We start from the raw sequence: 16,619 nt of genomic DNA, 5'->3' as shown, positions 1-16,619 counted from the left end.
ATATATATATATATATATATATATATATATATATATATATATAAACATAACATTATACAACATATACAATTTTACAAAATTAAAACTTTGAAAAACACATATTTTTCCCCAATTTAACATGGTATATAGCCTATACACACACACACACACACACACACACACACACACACACACACACACATTTGTATTATTTGGCTTTTCACTAAGTGAGATAAAGCCTTTGTGACACATTGCCCTGGTTTCCCATATATTATACATGTAAAGTTCTAAAAGATGAAAGCCTTTAGTGTACCTTGTTCAAGGTTCATGGGAAATGCACAGTGCTTCAGCGCATGGACCACAAATTAATTAATTAATACTGAGAAAGCAGCAGGAAACTTGACCACTTTTAAATCCTCTTAAGCAAACAATGAGGTGGGTGTTTAGTAATCAGTGCTCTTTGAAAACAGAGCAGACTGCCAGTAAGCACACACAATCAGAGGAAGATCACTATCTTCAGCAACTTTTGGCTTAACTTACCTGTCTGTGGTTTATTTTTGTCATATCACTTTTATCCTCACAATTACTCAATCATTCATGAATAATGAGTAATAAAAACACAAAGGGAATTTCAGAATATGTCACTATTGTACTCTTTATGAATGCAGTATTATCCTGCTGCTCAGACCAGCAAGAATGGATTCACAGTGTTGGTCTGAAAAAATGATACCACAAATATTTGAACAATTCCAGTGAAACTATAAATAATAATAATAATCTAACAGCTCACATATTGAAGGAAACAAGTCAGTTTAATGGAAATAAGAAAACCAGACTGTGCTGGATTGTTATGACAATGATTGTTTGTGGTTTTAACAAGACATTTTCTAGTATTTGGATCACAATGTTTGGAAGTCTCTCAGAATGAGAACATTACAATAAATCAGTAAATAATTTTTAAAAGCTCTCAGTAAGTCTAAGACTGTTGGCCCAGTGAAACCAGAGAGTTCTCAAAGAGTCAGAGATGTCTGTGAATGTGGGATGGGTGCAGAAGTGCACACAGTACAATTATAGAAAAGGGAAGTGATGTTCTCTGCCAAAAGGTTTGATTAAAGAATGGAAAACAACAGCTTATCTGTGCTGATAGGGACTAGATTACGAACAGCTAGTTTATGTCTACTCTATCTTTATTTGGATTATGACGTTATTATTTTGCACATGAGGCAAGAGAGAGACTCCAATAATCAAATTCCAAAATAAAGCTGCACCAGAGCTACCTAACTACTGTAGAAAACATTTTAGTCATTCTTGAAAGAAAGGCTGTTCCAGATGTTAAGGTGTGATCCCATTCATGATCAAAAAGATCCAGTGTCTGTTGTCAATAATGTAGTGCTTTATGAAGCGGAGTTCACACAGAAGTCACTTTCAAACAAAGCAGATTTCTTTTGGTAAAAGCAGTGAATCTGATTGAACAACCTGAGCCTTTTGTGAATTTTGCATGGGTAAATCTTTTGTGTGAAATTTCCAGTTGCATGGATTCCTATTGAAATGACTGGATTTGGCCTGTGAAAATTTGGTGAACAACGGTACATGTGGCTGTAGTTTTAGGCAGCAAAATTAAAATATACCTTGGTTAAATGAAAATTTTTTCCTTTAATAATGCCACACAACATTTGTGTGCGACATTAGCTTAGCAAAATGCTAATTTCTGTCATGACAACTCTCATGTGTATGGCATGGTAATGTACAGTACATGACAATGTTAATGTCTATGGTCTTCGTGGAATAGATCTGCTACGCTGCATCTGCGGCTGAGCAAGTACCGAGACTCACTACTACCAATACATCCACAACATGCTGCTGTGAGTATGTAAGAAATATTGCTGCTGCACATAGAACATATATGAATAACCCCCATAGCATACATGAATCACCCTGTAGCTGTAGCAGATCTATACAGGTGGAGCTGGGGAAGGTGGAGGGTTTCTGAAGTTCGCTGCTACTGCTACAGCAAACACTAGCCAAGTACATGACTGTTGAGCAGCGAGCTCATTGACTACCAATACAGAAGAGAACCAATCAGCTGTGACATGTGATAATGATGTCATTATGTCATATTGAAATAGATATATTGGACTGCGCCATCTAGATTTTCATGCCAGAACTTTGTAGCCTATATATCTCTTCACAGATACGAATGGACACCCTAGGCACTTTTAGCGGGTCAAGCTGAGAGATTAGCTTGCCACAAAACTAAACCTATTTCAGAGACCAGCTAGAGCCAGGCTGTGACACCTTTTTAAACCAGAAAACCAGCTCAGGATATTTTAAGCAGGGTTTTTTTTTTTTTCAGTAGGGCAAACAAAGAAAAGCCATTTCTATTGTAGTTTTTAAGATTGTCTTTGATCTTTTCCCCCAACAATTCATTTAAAATGATTCATTTACATGCCAAAAAATATATTAACTATTTTTTTTAGGGTTGAAAAATTGCGTGCAATTCATCTGCTGAGAGTAGAGCTGATGACAAGGGAGGGTTTTTCCCTCTGGGCCCCTACACCACATATGGAACCAATGCAAACAATCACAGAACATCAATCTCCACGAACGTTGATAACTGCAGATTTTACATAACGTGTGTTTGACACACACACATTTAGAGAGAAAGTGAGACCCCGTAGTATGTGGCAGCACCAAATCCGAGGCGTCTTCCTGTGCTTTTCCCAGAGGCAGAGACACATGTCAGCTGCATGCTGTTTGCTTCTGCAACTTTTTTTTTTCCACAGTGTGTGTGCATGCTTGTATGTGTGTATTAGTGAGGAAGCTACACATCCTGTTGGAGCACTCACATATGCCTTTGTGAAGTGACCTCCAACAGTATCTTTAGTAATCTGCTGCCTTTAACAGAACATATTTAAAAACATCAGTATTCCAGTGGGAAATGTGCTCACTGCAGGAAAACAGCCGCCATCTTTGTTACTTTAATAATATCTCGATCACGTTTGTGACATTGAATGCATATTATGTTCCTTATGACTAACATGCAGCTTTATCACAAAGAATAGACTCTTATGTAAATGAATAGGATTGTTTATAGTGGAAGCTGGAGAATAAACAGGAACAGAGCTAATTGACAGATAAACAGGAAATAATTTGAGATTAAATCTCTCCAGTTACAGTAACTGACTTCAACAACACGTGAACATTCATGCTGGTCTTATTCACTTTTTTCAGATAATTTCAAGATGATTAAACTTGTATTTGCTCTTGAAGTGCTCATACTTCCATCAGAAAACATACAGTGACAATGTTTTTTTCAAAATGAATTGGTTGTATGTCTGAATTGTATCAAGTGTCATTATTACTAATCGGTAATGTCAGTTTTTAAATGTAAAACATTAGAATAATCTTAAAAATAGTGTTTTCACAGTGATTTCAAAGAACCATTTTGAGTTCCCTAAAGAACCTTTCCATGAACTGTTCTTAAAGGGATAGTTCACCCAAAAATTTACATTGTCATAATTTTACTCACCCTCAAGTTGTTCCAAACTTGAGTTTCTTTCTTCTGTTGAAAACAAAAAACGTCAATAGCTGTGGCCAACTGTTTGGTTATGGCCACATTCTTCGAAATATCTTCTTTTGTGTTCAACAGAAGAAAGAAACTCATGCAGGTTTGAAAACAACTTGAGGGTGAGTGAACAATGACAGAATTTTGATATCTGTGCGAGCTATACCTTTAAAAGGAGAATGTTTTCTCACTGTAAAGAATATTTTAATAATCTAAAGAAACCTTTTCCACTATAAATATCATTTTGTGCAATGGAAAGCTTCCGTGAATGTTAAATGTTCATTACGGAGGTTAAAAGTTCTTCATTGAAAGATTGATTCCAATAAAGTGCAAATACAAATGAAAACATGCATACGACACATACTTAGAAGTGCATTTACATCTCAAAATATGAATGTTTATTTATCCAGCATGTGCACATAAAATGTTTTAAGAAACACAACAGTGAAAAAAGCGCCAAACGCATCTGTATGTTCCAGACATAGAGACACAGATAGAGATCTCATCTCTGTTTGAAGATCTGTAGATCTCCAAAAACTGTAAACCCACGTGTTCTAATGTAACTTGCCCTTGAACAAGACTCACTTATACTGAGATTCATATGAACTACAGATAAATTAGTTTAAGACAGACATTTCGATGAATCAAAAGTAAATAAGATAACCCTGCCGAAAAGGCCAGAAAGAATTTACATGCTAGTCCAGACTGGTTCATCTAATTTATCCATGGCCTGCTAGTCTTTTAGCAGGGGAATGTATGTTGACAGTGACTCTAGATTGTGATGACAGTAACTCTATTCAATTTTTTTTTTTTAAATCAAAGTATGTATATATATATATACATGTATATATAAAAATTCAGTACTCCTAAGAGACAATAAAACATTTTGCATACATAGAATATATTGTCAATATTGCCCTGTATGTGGATAAAAAGTTTCACATAAAACTAATCACATAACTGATAACAAGATGAAACTCAGGATGAACAAAAAGAGCAGGACAAGGTCATCAGTATCTTCTGGAATCACGTCATAGTGATTTCATCCCTTTAATTGTTTATTCCTTTCTTCTACTACAGGTTCTTTGAGCCAGAATATTCCATAGATCCATAGATGTGGAATCCATCATCGAATGCATCAGTGTGGCTTAACCTTTACTAAAACAACACAGTGCCATAAAGAAAAAAGCTTCATTAGGGTGTGATCCTAAGTTCATAGTTTAGCCCATTGAACACCTCCATACTGTGAACACAGACCGACACTGTGTGATGTTCTCCAAAGTGTTCCACTGGATCATCAAGGAAAAAGTTCACGGTTTAATATTCCATATAAAATACAGTATTTTCTCCAGTTCCCATCCATAAACATGAGAAAACTAAGGCCTCTACAGAACAGCAAAGGCTCCTGGGTGTCTGTAGTCCAAAGTAACCAGATATATGTCCAGTAGGCCTCTTCTCACACACATCTCAGTCAGTGGTCCTCTCCATGAGGCTGTTCTCCCGAAGGTCAAAGAATTAGAGTCTCTCACATGTACAGGTTGTCTGATCGGAGAATGGTGGTCTCCAGATTGTGAAAACTCTTTCCGTTTAGAGTCTCCATGTGGCTGTCGATGCTGTAACATCGATGGACCTCCGTCATGGAGGAGGCCGTGTAGGATGCAGAACGCAGGGCCTCTGTGTTCGCAAATGTGCTGCCAAACTGGATGCGGTACTGGTTCCAGTGCCTTCGTAATACACCTTGCACCTAAACAAACAAAATACAGACAGATAGTAAGTATAATGACAAATATCTGTATGTTTTGATCTACATGTAAGGAAAACATTAACATTTATGAATGCATTGAAATTGCTTACCTCGCTATTGAAAAAGCAAAATATAGTGGCAACCAAAAGGCCCTGTGTAAAAAAAAAAAAAAACAAGAAAAAAAAAGTATAAGCTTCAAAGTTACAGTTTTTTTTCTAGTGTAAACCAATATGTGAGTGCCATTAAATTATAAAATGAAAAAGAAAATAATTATTAATGGGTTAATTAAAAATTTTAAATATAAAAAATTACTTTTCATATTAACCAAAAATGTAGACAATAGATTTAAATGAGTGGTGTCAAATCGATTAATCGTGATTAATCGCATCCAAAATAAAAGTTTGTGTTTACATAATATATGTGTGTACTGTGTATATTTATTTGTATATATTAGTGCTGGGCAATACTAGTATTGCAATTATACACAGTATACACACATATATTATCTAAACAAAAACCTTTATTTCGGATGCGATTAATCGTTATGTATATATATATATATATATATATATATATATATATATATATATATATATATATATATATATATATATATATGTATACACACACACACACACACACACACACATACATGCATATATTTATAAAAATATTTGTAATATATATTTATGTATAATATAAATTATATCTAATTATGAATACATATATACATGTAAATATTTCATAAATATATATATGTGTGTTTATTTGTATATTTTGGATGCGATTAATCATGATTATTTGATTTGACAACACTCATTTAAATACAATTTAAATAAAATAAGATTTAAAGGTTTAAATTAGATTTAATAGACTCAAGATTACATTTTTTATTATAATTTAAATGTATTAAATATGCATTTTTTATAAAGTATTTACAAATTGTATTTCTTTTTTCATTCGCCAAGTGATTAAAAAATGCTGTTGGTTTAATTTAATGTTGATAATGTAGGTCTTTGCAATTTAATGCAAGATGCATATAAACATTAGGTTTTAATGACTTATTTACTTATTTTATTGTTACATTTAACAACATATTTAAACATTAATTAATTAAAGTTTCAAATATCTATGTTAATAGATAGTCCAAGGTGATTTTTTTCTTTGCCGTTTAAATTTTTATAATAAATTGATACTTTTCCTGTTGACAACAACACTTACCTGGAAATGCAAAAGTATGTTCATTGTGTGTATAAATATCTCGGAGGCGAGCCGTCCATCGGGTTTGTAGGGCAGCAGTAAGTACTGAATGCCCAGCAGAGGTACCAGGATTAAGGTGGCCCTGACGGCCCTCATGTACAGACTGGATTCTGCCTGGTGGGTCACCTTCAGCTTAGTGATCAACACTCTCACAATGTTTAAAAGGAAGAAGAGGTTAACCTATAGAAACCAAGCAGAGAAAAAAAAATCAACTATACAGACAGAGAAAGAAAGAAAGAAAGAAAGAAAGAAAGAAAGAAAGAAAGAAAGAAAGAAAGAAAGAAAGAAAGAAAAAGAAAAAGGAATGCACCGCATTACCTCTAAAGCAAAACTAGTAAAGTTTTGTAAAGAAACATTTTTTGAAAAACTTTCTTTTTATTAACATGTTTTAATAAAAAATGTCTTTTGGTCCCCACTGTACATTCAATTATGGACTAAAAGGTAAATTCTAAAGTTTGGATTATGTTATGTTACCTGGAAAGACGTATTCAGATATACAAGGCTATCAAAATACCTGTAAATTGTCATTTAAACAGCCACAGATATAATCGTATATTCAAGACTGGTGGTGGACCAAATAGTTTAAGAATCGGTTATTGCATTGCGATTGTGATATTGGCCATTTGTCACTATTTTATAGTTTTTTAGCGACTTTTGGCTAATTAATATGAATTTGTATGATTTTATCGATACGTTTTCGTACATTTTGCTTACATCCCAGTAGAGGTGGAACCTAATGCTTACTTTTTTTCTAAAAATCCTACATTTTTGTATGATTCACAATATCACATCATACAAATGAAATTGCCACCTCGTAAAACGGTTGCGTTTTCCTGTGAGTATTGGTTGGATATTTGTCTTCAACCAATTCTGAAAGTATAAATATTCTTGTAAACAGCAATAACTTTTTATAATGGCAAAAAAAATCAGCTTTAAACTGGCAATTGCAGCACTACAGAAGTCAGTCCAAGATTAATTTGGTACTGAGCATGTGTTCATTACATGCTTTTTATGGGCTGCATTGAAATTCATTCCTAATCAGAACTGACCTCAACACAAACAACAAAGAGAACACGGCACTTTGATTAAAACTGCCAGAGCTTAAGCTGATTTTTTAAAATTAAGATCGTGCAGATATATATATACATTTCCAAGGGTGGGTACGAGATAACCAAGAGAGATAAAGTGTGAGAAAATGAAATACTAGAAAAAGAAAAACAGACTTACCAACAGGGCTGCACAGATGGGACCATGAATAATGTAGAGCAGAGAAGTGTTCGAGCTTATCCAACAGCTGTGGACAAAAGCGTAAGAAATGGTCAGATTTACGGAAAGCAGAACCAATGAACGTATGAACACTTTATTAAATGTTCAGTGACGACACTGCTATGATTTCACAAGATGTTCTACAGAGCCTTTGCCTGGTCACTGTATTCCTGTGTCCTGACAGAAGCCTGGAATGAACTGAACATAACACTGAAATATACATTTAGGGTAAAAAGTTCGGAATAATTAATCATTTTTAATGTTGAATTAAAGAAATCTCTAATTCTCACCAGGGCTGCATTTATTTAATCAAAAATACAGTAAAAACAGTAATTATCAATGTTGAAAATCATTTTTTTTAAACATTATAAATGTATTTACTATCACTTTTGATCAATTTAAATGCTTCTTTGATGAACAAAATTGGCTTCTCTTTTTTTATATTAATTTAAATATCCATTTAATTACCAAAGACCTTTGAATGGTAGTGTATCACAGTTTACACAAAATATTAAACAACTGTTTTCAACATTAATAATAATAAATCCTGAGCATTAAATCAGCATATTAAAATAAAGACTGAATTAATGGTTGCTAAAAATTCGGCTTTGCCATCATAGAAATAAATTCAATTTTTAAGTATTAAAATAGAAAACTGTTATTTTAAATTTTAATCATATTTAACAATATTACAGTTTTTACTGTTTTCACCAAATACATGCAGCCCTTAGGAGATGCCTTCGAAAAGACTTCTTTAAAAAAACGTATTAATTAAAAAATATTTGGTAGTGTATATATACACTGTATATTTAACATTCAACATTAATATATAACATTAAAATAAGCTTTCAAAATAATATGGTTAAAAGTGAAAAAATAAGCATGAGGAGGAGGGATGCTTCCTCAAAAGAAATATTATTGGAATCATTATAGAACCGGAATCATTAAGCAGGGCCAGAATTCTTCAAATCCTATTCGATTTAACTCACTTGTCATTGTAGTAATAACTTCGGGATATTGCATGGATAAATGCAGGTATTAACGGGAAGCCTGGAAAACATTTGAAAAGAATAAAATCATTAAATGTGAGAAGAAATCAGAAATACGCTTTATTTTGGGTGCATTTTAGCAAGGCAATTTTAAAAACGTACCCCATCCTAGGAGGTAATACCACATGAGGTGCTGTTTCTCAGCAAACACTGCCACCACAATGAGTGTGTGCAGGTAGATTCCCTCACACAACATCCAGAAGTAGTTACAGCCCATGAGATAATGGTGGATGAACACGGACACTTTACAGCTCACCTGGGAGAAAATCAAAACAAAAACATAAATGTGAAATCAATGTCTTAATACACATTCCTGGTCATATTGTTCGTGACACGAGAGCCCGCTATTCTTTTTTTACACTTACTGGGTTGGCTTGTGTTACTTCTTGGTTGTTTGCAACACAAGTGAAAAAGATGATGGTTATAACCGAGTTCAGCACAAAAGAGAAGAACAGATTCTTGTGCAGAGTTATTCTTTGACAACTTAAGCTCCTGAGTGGAAGAAAACAGCAAACTATATTAGATTGGGTAGAAAGGGAGGTACGTTTACATGATATGGCAGCAAGGTTTTTCCACATTACTTACTTAAAATAGAAAAATATTCCCAGAGAAGTAAACAAAGATATCAGCGACAATCCATGACCAATCAAAGCCAAGTAGTAGAGATTAAGTGCTGTCTGAAAAAAAGAGGATGGATGTACAAAACTAACCATATGAACAAAAGCTAAATTTATGTGAAGCAAAGTGTGTGAATTTTGAAGATAGAATGGACCACTGTAGTTCTAAATTAGAGCTCACCCTTTTGTGTTCATTAGACTTATGCTTACAGTCCGTGTAATTTGTCCATGTTCTGTTACTCTCTGGGTGAACGAACCAATGGCCTGAATCAGTACAAATCTTCGTTGCCATTTCTGATAAAACACAATTTGGATTAGTCAGCCTTTTAGATGAAGTATTAAGTAACCTTCATTCAATAGGCAAGAAAAAAAGAAAATCTAACGTGTGACTCACCTGAGGTGTCAAAATCACTAAAGTAGCCTGGACAGTGCTGAGCTGAAGTGACTCCTGCTTCCAAATCGTCCCAGCACATCCATCCATCCCAGGTCCGTTTACACATAGAGACATCTGCAATAGAGTTATATGCAGTTATTAATAACATAAGGACTTGGATCTTGTAGGCTTGGTCTTTCTTAAACCATGCATGTAAAACAGGTCTTAGTATTTGGTGTCTACATTTGGCAATCGGCCAGTAAAGATCTTTTATCAATAATAACAATAAATCTGCATATCGAGCGCAGTTAGATTCCGGAAGTAAATATTCCATTCATTTTCTCCATGGGTAAAGTTATTTTTAACAATAACTTGACCCTTAGAGACAGATATACTTTACTGTGATCTCTGAGGTTGTCAATGGAATATGGTTTTATATAAGCTATCAATTTGCATTATTTCAACCTATATTTCAAAGAATCGAGTTTAACAGCGATATTTCCTGGTGTAAACTACATTACCCATGATGCTGTAAAATAAAAATCCACCAATAAGAGAGTCGAGGTGAGCAAATCGCGCCAAACGTTCTCAGCAGAAAACACCCACTCCCATGTAACACCACACTCTCAACTACTTCAATATTTGTAAATGTATGCATATTTTGCAATAAATGTAAAGTATATTGTTTATAAAAACACACACTTTGATCATCTGCAATGTGATTGTAGTTCTTCACCTCATTAAATTCATTAGAGGTTCAAAGTCTTTTTTCAAATCCTTTTTTGCTTCATTCAAAGTTTGTAATGCTGTAATTCACCTTGTAGCAAGCTGCACTGGTTTGTGGCTCTTTCATGAAGACTTTTTTTTTTTAAATCCCAATGGGAAAAATGAATAGAAACCATGTCCAGAAAATGTGGGTGGACAGGACACTGTTGCACTCTATAAATGTTGTATCTTTCTAGTGAGTTGCAAATGGATCCTCAGTTTTGAGGGTCTTTGCCAAACAGCTTTTAACAGCTGTTACAGAACATCCGCTTTGCTTTGTCAAGCTTTAATCACCATCCTTCAATTGTAACTTGTGCCTTGTAGACAGCAATGAATCTTAATTCAGAGGCCAGACAGCTGATGTTGAGCTTCTGTAGATGAACAAATGCATGTTGTAGTAGGACACATCCAACAAAATGTTTCCAATTAATCATCTGCTCACATAGTGAGTTCCAGGATGATGTGACAAAACATCATCCAATTTCAGTCCATGCCCCCTAATCTTAAGAGCATCCAAGTTAAAGACTAACTGAGGTGTAGTTTATAGCTCAGAGTCAAGAATCTTTGTGAAATATGAACCGCTCACCTGTTCTGTTGTGATTAGTGTCTTTCATAATCTTCTGGTAACATTCAAACTGGGCGGTTAAAATATTGTGACGAGTGAAGTCCATTTCATGGCCTTTCTTTTGTGCCATACCTCCAGTGTTGTTTTCTGAGAGGACCACCACAAAAAACTATTCAAAGATATGAAAAACAAAAGAGAGATCAACAATGACATTAGATGATGAATGTCAAAAATGGCAGATACGGGACCTTTGAAAATCCATAATAGTTGCAGATGCACACTCAAATTTCTGTTTGCTTCATTACACTTGAGTCAGGGATGAGTTATTTGACAAGAAATAGCTAGCTAGCAAGTTAACCCAATAAAATTATATAAATCTGTGTATAACTTTTGTATAAAATTGTTTATGACCAACAAATACCTCAGAGGTTGCCGACAGAAAGAGAAATGAGGTAATCCAGCATCCAAACATGGTTCCAGTGTTTGGCTTTCGTGTATCCAAATGATCTGAATGCTTCTGCTGAAAACAAACAGAGTAATCTGTTTTACATTAAAAGTATTGAGCGATGACCAGACACTTTGCTAATAGATTTAGGTTAACTGTTAAACAAAGAGTGTAGGTGAGCTACAACGAAAACATGAAATTAGGGATTTCCCTAAAGGATTTCTGATGGTTATTTTTGTCAAGCTGACAGTAAATTCCCAGTTCCAAGAAAACAAGCCATTGGAGCCAGGTGAACTGTCGACCTATTGTCGCTCCCAGGAGTGCGGTAACAGTGCTGTTGTGAAGTTGGAAAAGAGAGTAGAATCAAAGCCTGCTTTACATGAAAGTTCAGTCCATCAGGGCGCCGATAAACGCCACAAAAGGCAAGAAGGCATCATTAAACATGCATTACACGGTTCACCGTGCCTGTTTTGGCTCGCTTGATATAGATAACATCATAAATCAGTTTCAAAGCATAGGAAGATCAGTTTTAGCCACAATAAAGTTGCTTGCAAAAAAAGTATTCACTATTTTTACATGCTAGTGTTTTATGACATCCTAGACTACAGTTTGATTATACACAACCCCGGTTTATTCTTTTTATGGTGTTCCATATAGAACTATCAAAGCATTCCAAAACATCTTTAACATCTGCCTTGATTCTGTTGTTATTTCCTTTTTAAATTAATACCTGTCGGTATGGCCATGGCCAAGGGGCTGAAACGTCATGTGATTCTTTTGTTCGGCCTCCAAACATTTCCTGCTTGGATGGGGACCAGAAACCACATGACTAGACTCATATGTGGAAAATTATCCATTTGGATTTGTCTTTAGTCTCAAAAATGAACATGCTTCCCAGAAGTCCAGACAAAGTGAATTAGCAAACGTGTGTTTTTTTTTATAACTTCCATTTGGATAGGAAATATTTGTCGAGAAATTTCTGTATGAGACTTCTTTATCTTGTACTACTGTAATAATACCTGTACTTTGCTTCATAAGTAATGATAAATGTATTATATATAGAGTTCACATTGCTCTATCTGATTTAAAAACATGAAACTGAATTACTTGAGAAGGAATGAGTGCATCAGGCATATGCATGTTCTGTTTGTTTGAAGCCACACTCTGATATCATAAAAAATATATAAATTTGGGAACCCACTGAATTAAACCACAATGTCATGAATTATACATGGATTAAGAAAAAAGCTATCAAAGCAAATGGCACCTGTGAACAAATGATGAGATTTATTCTAGAGCTTCCTTTTAACTTCACTTTTTCTGAGCCATTTTTAGACCATTTGTTAGCCATTTAGCAATTTTTGATTAAAATGTATATTCTCCTCAAGTTGACCAGTTGGTGTCCAACCAGAGTAACCTCATAAACTGTTATAAAATGTTTGACAACCAAACAAAAAGAAAGAATTTTGAGCTGTATATCTGTTTCTCATTGAAAGCATGTTGTGAAATGTTTTGTTTAGAATGTCACTTGATTTGATGTAATCTAATCTAAATGCAATGATTTCATGCATTTTTAACTGTTGCTGAAGTATGCCTAATTTTCTGTCCAGAACAGCTACAAATTTCACTTCAAAATGACACAGAGACTTCATAAACTATTTCTGTCTGAAATAGTAAGTATAGATTTATTGCACAGGCCAGAACTGCTTTATTTGCAGGCTCAGTGAATGTCTTTCTACAGTATCCAGTGTGTCAGATTCTGTAAAAAAGACAGTGCCACTGGCCCCCAGGACCAGGACTGAAAACAGCTCTTATACAACACATCTAAGTGTAATTTTCAGTGTTACTCTCTCCTAATACGTAGAGATAACTTTGAGACATTGGTCAAATACATTACTAAAGAGTGTACACATTGTGGTACATTGCTTGATTTGAACATCCCAGCCAGCTCAACATAGCAACATTTGTGCAAACTATGGCAAGAGTTTGGGGTCAGATCTTTGTCCAGTCAGACAGTGTTCTGGAAAGCTGTTTGAAAACACTAGTGAATTGCATCGGCTGTAACCTTTATTATTCGCCTAAGCAATGTAAATCACCGTCAATATAGAATTTATGTGTCTCTGGGTCATCAGCATTTATTTGAATGCAAGAACTCAGTCCTGTAAGCGCCAAACCCTGACAGATCCATTCTCAGTGCTTCATTCGAGATAAACAGACAGCCGTTTATTGAGATACTACATATAATATTTGTATTGAATATTTATGCAAAATTCATGCCATTTCACAGTACAGATTAATTTGTACCTCTTGATATCCATGTAATTTATCAGGTGCCCAAGATATACCAAGATATCAGAGTAGCAATATTGTCTTCTTTGTACATTGAATACTAAAAGCTAAAGTTCAGAAAGAAATGCAGAAGTTATAGTAAGGGTTACTCAAGATATGTTAAAAAAAGAAAGACGACTGGGAAACTATGAATTATCAGCATGAATGTACTAAGTGTGCTTTGATGAAAAGCATTTCTTTATCGGCTGAACATTTTCTTGATGACTGCGTTTACAATAAATCTACATTAAAACAGTGATGTGATGAAAGAAATACAAAAACATTCCATAAAACTACTTAAAAAGAGGAAAAACAGCTATAAATCTGGCCATTCAGGTGTTGGCGGTGAGCATAAATCACTTAGATGTCATTCGAATAGGAATGTGAAAATAAAGTGTTTTCCTAGACATTTTGGATGATTGGATGACCCCAGCATTTGGTGGAAAAACAGAGGGCTAAAACATGATAACTTTTTGCCCTTCCTGTGAAGCTAAACGAGTGGTTTATAGATGTGACTTTCCCAGAGACCCCTCTCTCTCATACCCAAACCCTCCCACCTATTCCCTCCCTCCCTTTCTCTCGATCCTGTCACTCTCTCTCTCTCTACTGGGCCTGGTTGCAAAAAGCCACTCTCCAGATCTTAAATCAGGAAGCCCACTGACAGTTAGTTTAACTCATGTCCGTTTAGGAAACACCCATGAATATAACACCAAATTTTTCCACTCTTCACTCATAAGGATTTATCTTAAAGTGACACAGCATAAAGTTTTATTCAGCGGAAATGATGTGCAAACTCAGAGAGATAACTGTTAGACTGTTCAACTGAAATCACTCATTCAAAAGCTGAAATCTCATGCCTTTTTTTAAAGGTTTTGCTTGTGTGTACACGTTTCATATTAACAGTAATAACAAATGTAAGTCCTTAAAATGTAATGTGAAATCTGTCAACATTTAAATAACAATTGTATGTCAAGTTTCAATACAAGTCAAAATATGATTAATATGATTGATCAGAACCCATCTAAATGACTTTTGTGACTTAAAAACACGTCATCTTTAAAACTATTTAATGTGTAAAGTGTTCAAGAGATTTATTATTCAGAACACGACTACAAACCTCAATGTTCAACTAAAAGACATCACTGTTAATTAGTGGTCAGCTGATAAGTGTTTTTCTTTTTTAGTGGCATCTAGTGCGTCAGCAGGACAGTGATACCGCCAATTATAATTTAATTGCAGTAAATTTTTGCCTTTTCCACAATATTTAATAATAGTTAAAAAAAAAAAATAGAAAAAGAAAATTTGCAGCAACAAGGCTGTTGTTAAGATTCTGGAAAGTTGGGTACAGTTACTGTATAATGATAATAACCTTAAAATGGCCAAATATTGGCAGATATATGACATATTAAGCAATAACATCAGTTTCTCATGTAAACTCACCTTTTTATTTTTATATAGGCTAATGTTGTTGTGTAAATGTAAACATTTCAGTCAAACTTAGATCAATAACTGTCAGTCTTTACTACAAAAAAAAGTGCTCTAAGTCGGTACAGGATCCTTTCGAGTTTTAAAGGTTCTTGAATGACAAGAAAAATTAATTAGCATCAAATTTAGAGATACTCATCACTCTAACAGCAAGTAATAGAATGAACAGAATTTAATTAGCCTGCTTTAAAAAAAAGAAAGAGATTGAAATAAGTTTTCTATTTCAGTTCTGAGCAATATGGCACAGCAGGATGTAGTAAAGTTTACTTAGCAGTGAGTTTACTTAGAAACCAAGCTCGAGAAATAAGCGTCGGAAGAAATTCTCGCTCTTACCTCGTTATCTCGGTCTTGTGTTCTCCGCTGCGGCAGTACGTAGTGTGTAGTGTGTACTGAGAGATGTGCTCAGTGATGAGTTGAGGCCCCTGAAGCAGCAAAGGAGTGTGTAACGGGTTTCCTGTGACCTCACACAGCTCATCTGAGTGTCCCGTTACACTGCAAGCGTCTTGTCCCGTCTCCAGCCTCGCTGACACCATTTAAATGCGACTTTGATTAGACCGTGCCCATATTCAATCTAAAGGAAAGTCTAATGTAAAATAAAATAATGAAAGGATGAACGAATACATAAACAGATCACCCAATTATATAGGCTAAGTTATCCAATCATGTGTCTGATTTAGTTATGATTTAGGTCATATAAGACTAAATCTTTTAGAAGTGGCTATATTATAAAATCAAAGAAAACACATAAAAGTCATTTTAAATGATGAAAAACAAAAGGCTACATACACAGTAGTTATAATATTTGTAGCACGACCATATGGAACTAGTCGTGTGATTTGTGGAAATAAACTATGGCTACTGCTATAGCGCCTCCTCGTGTTTTAGTAGGACTACTGAAAGGGACAAAATGCAAAAATAACTACCAGTGATGTCATAAATGTCTATTGCTTCCATTGGTGGTCAAACTTTCCAACTCATTTGCATAGGGTGTAAAACGTGTCTCTAGGTGACTAAAATGATCTATTTAATTAAAAATACGCAACAGTCCCCTCCGGCAATATGAAAATAGAGTTTTAGTTAGGCTATTTTTTTATTATTATTTTATTTATACTGCAGGGCTGCTCTAAATGAGAACTTTGAAAACTAAATATTACTTAAATGTAGTGTGCAAATGAATT

General features: G+C 34.6%; 1 protein-coding gene across 4 annotated transcripts; it reads right to left on the bottom strand.

Moving 5' to 3' along the window:
* Positions 1-3,051: 3,051 nt before the first annotated feature.
* LOC306845077 (calcitonin gene-related peptide type 1 receptor-like) lies at positions 3,052-15,982 on the bottom strand. Of its 4 annotated transcripts, none has more exons than XR_013781961.1 (14): positions 15,775-15,918; positions 11,605-11,703; positions 11,205-11,352; positions 9,875-9,988; positions 9,662-9,774; positions 9,449-9,540; positions 9,229-9,355; positions 8,966-9,119; positions 8,804-8,864; positions 7,776-7,842; positions 6,510-6,728; positions 5,399-5,440; positions 4,620-5,288; positions 3,052-3,541 (listed from the first exon to the last, which is right to left on the bottom strand). XR_013781961.1 is itself a non-coding variant. In XM_079377637.1 (13 exons), the coding sequence occupies exons 2-13, from the start codon at positions 11,653-11,655 to the stop codon at positions 5,070-5,072; spliced, it is 1,407 nt and encodes a 468-aa protein (XP_079233763.1). In that variant the 5' UTR covers positions 11,656-11,703; positions 15,775-15,982; the 3' UTR covers positions 3,912-5,069. The 4 variants fall into 4 exon arrangements, 2 of the variants coding, with proteins under 2 accessions (XP_079233763.1, XP_079233764.1); XR_013781962.1 differs by having other exon boundaries at positions 11,605-11,700; positions 15,775-15,835; XM_079377637.1 differs by lacking the exon at positions 3,052-3,541 and having other exon boundaries at positions 3,912-5,288; positions 15,775-15,982.
* Positions 15,983-16,619: the final 637 nt, after the last annotated feature.

The sequence above is a fragment of the Barbus barbus genome, assembly GCF_936440315.1.
Source record: "Barbus barbus genome assembly, chromosome: 25".
NCBI classification, from domain to species: Eukaryota; Metazoa; Chordata; class Actinopteri; order Cypriniformes; family Cyprinidae; genus Barbus; species Barbus barbus.
Note: the sequence above shows the minus strand (reverse complement) of the source record. Positions and strands in the feature narration are given on the sequence as shown.

What these genes read in the sequence shown, in the direction of transcription:
- LOC306845077 (XM_079377637.1), bottom strand. Translation starts at nt 11,655, where the DNA reads ATGTTTGGATGCTGGATTACCTCATTTCTCTTTCTGTCGGCAACCTCT. An exon ending in AGTTATTACTACAATGACAA is followed by an intron (nt 7,843 to 8,803) that starts GTGAGTTAAATC and finishes TTTTGTCCACAG; the next exon opens with CTGTTGGATAAGCTCGAACA. An exon ending in TTTGCTTTTTCAATAGCGAG is followed by an intron (nt 5,289 to 5,398) that starts GTAAGCAATTTC and finishes TTGTTTGTTTAG; the next exon opens with GTGCAAGGTGTATTACGAAG.